Source organism: Propithecus coquereli, unplaced genomic scaffold (assembly GCF_000956105.1).
Source record: "Propithecus coquereli isolate 6110/MARCELLA unplaced genomic scaffold, Pcoq_1.0 Scaffold158, whole genome shotgun sequence".
NCBI lineage: Eukaryota > Metazoa > Chordata > Mammalia > Primates > Indriidae > Propithecus > Propithecus coquereli.
The window spans coordinates 2,423,650-2,425,923 of record NW_012140302.1 but is presented as its reverse complement, the minus strand read 5'-3'; the positions used below and the strand labels follow the sequence as shown (position 1 = coordinate 2,425,923).

Below are 2,274 nucleotides of genomic sequence, written 5' to 3'. Positions count from 1 at the left end.
GTGCACAGGTTCCAACGCGTCCCTGCCCCTCCCGCCTCCCGCCTTCCCGGGAGGGAGGCAGCGCCGCCAGCCGCTCCCCGCGCGGCCTCCCCCGTCCCCCGGGAACTTACCAAAATCTCTGGTCCCCTCCTCCGGGGCCTCTTGGGTGAAAATCCAGGGCGGGTTGGTGGCGTAGAGGGAGGTGTTGGGGGAGGCGGCGTGCTTCTTCCCGAAGAGTTTGCTGAAGGTGCCCTGCACCGTCTGGTTCTTTCTCATGCTGCCGCAGGCCGCGCGGGCGCCGGGGAAGGACCGTCCCTCCCGCGCTTGCCCTGCCCCGGACCGAACTCCGCACGGGCTCCCCAGGCGACTCTACCAGGCCATGTTCCCCGCCGTCCTCCGCGCCCGCGCGCCGGGCGACAGGTGCTGCGGGGCCGCCGCTCGCCGCGAAATGCGAGCTACCTGGACAGGTAAGAGGCTGCCGCCCAGACCCGGCCCCGCCCCGCCGCCCCGCCGCCCGACTCCCCGGGCCGCATTCCTCCCCGCCGCCTTCTACAACAGGCCATTGTCGGCACGGCCCGGTGGGCTGGGGACCGCGCGCGGCCCACGCCCTGCCCGGGAGACGAGCCGCCCTCCTCCCCGGGGCTCTCCCTGGCCCGCCTCCTCCACCCCCGCCCCCTCCCCGGCAGGGCGTCGTGACCAGGTGGCCTGGGCACTTGGGAAACGGCTCTGGCGTCCGGCACGAGGGCCGTGGCTGGCCGAAGCTGACACGTCAGTGCATCGCACAGGCCTCCAGCAGTGGGGCGTGCGGCTTCGGTGACTACAAGAAAGGGCCCAGAAGAAGTAAGCTGGGAAGGGCAATAAAATAACAAACTAGTCCACCAAGCTGATGACTAGGGTGGGAAATAGCCTCTTTGACAGGGCTCCAAAGAGGGGGATGACTAAATCTTGGCATTTTGTGTACATCGAATTCTTGTTTTATGTGAAGCTAAGTGAATATGATTGTTAAAAACCCAAGGTAGATTGGGCCCACTTCAGTTAAGTTCAGTTCACTCTTGGGGAAGACCAGCAGCGGCCCTTTAAGGAACTTGGGGTTGCCATTCTAGCCCGGCCAGGGGTGGCTCCCCACGGGGGAGGGTCCCATCAGGCGAGGACCTGGGGGAGCCTGTCTGCCATGCTGAGAGCGGCAGCGCCAGGCCAAGGGGCTGGAGTTTGATGTTTTCTGGCTGCATGGCTGGAGGCTGCGTGGGGGTGATCAAGTCGCTGCTGCCACATTTCCCCTCACTTCACCCCAGATCTTACACCAAAGCCATTTCCCCCTTGACTTTTTATTTTGAAAAAATTCCAAACCTACAGAAAACTCGAAAGAATAAATAGTACAGTGACCACCTGTATACCTTCTCCTGGATTCACCAACTGTTAACATGTGTCGAATTTGCTTTCTCTCTCTCTCTCTCACACACACACATAATACACATACATACACACATAATACACACATTTCATTTTCATTTTGCTGAAGGTCGAAAGTTGTGGATACCGTGGCCCATCTCTTCACCTCCCCAATACTTCAGCATCTATTGTCTAAGAATAAGAACATTCCCCTATGTGACCACAAGACAACTGTCACACTCAAGAAATTTAACATTGATACACTATGATTTCATGCACACTTCATATTAAAAATTTCCCAATTATCCCCCAAATGTCATTTTCGTTTTTTATTTCTTTTCCAATCCACAGTCCAATCAAGATTCACACATTGCCTTTGCCTGTTATGTGGCTTTAATTTCTTAATTTAATAGTCCCCAGCTATTTTTTGTTTGTTTTTCATGATGGTGACATTTCTGAAAAGTCTCCTTCACTTGCTTTAGCGTCAAGGGACAACATGAGCCAGGCCTTCAAAGCTTGCAGCTGTGAGGTCATTGATTTCACAGGTATCAGGTGAGAAGGGACTGAGGGATAGATGGGGGTGGGGGCACAGTGACATTTTTAAAAGCACCTGTGTTCCACAAATGTTTTAGGTCACAGACATTCCTGTGGTTAACTCTGTCCCACCCCACCCACTACCAAGGCACTCTTGGAACCAACTCCTATTTGTGCAAAGAGTATTGGTGGAGGACCTCCCAGTTGGGGGACATAGGGCGCAAGACAATTATTGGTATTATTTCTACTACAGAGGATCATGGGGGGCTCACGAGGAAGATGAGGTCTATATGAGTGCAGTTGGAAGGCTGTGGACAACTGGCTTCAGAACAGTGACTGCTATGGCTGGTACACACAGCAGGTATTCAGGAA

The 2,274-nt window shown here is 55.3% G+C and overlaps 1 protein-coding gene across 1 annotated transcript in view; it reads right to left on the bottom strand.

The window, feature by feature from the left end:
* LOC105807423 (chromosome unknown open reading frame, human C6orf132) overlaps positions 1-656 on the bottom strand; it is a 34,163-nt gene extending 33,507 nt beyond the window's left edge. The window contains exon 1 of the mRNA XM_012640802.1: positions 111-656. Within this exon, the coding sequence (XP_012496256.1) occupies positions 111-255 (145 nt within the window). The 5' untranslated portion in view covers positions 256-656. The remainder of the gene's footprint in view (positions 1-110) is intronic.
* Between the last annotated feature and the right edge of the window lie 1,618 nt (positions 657-2,274).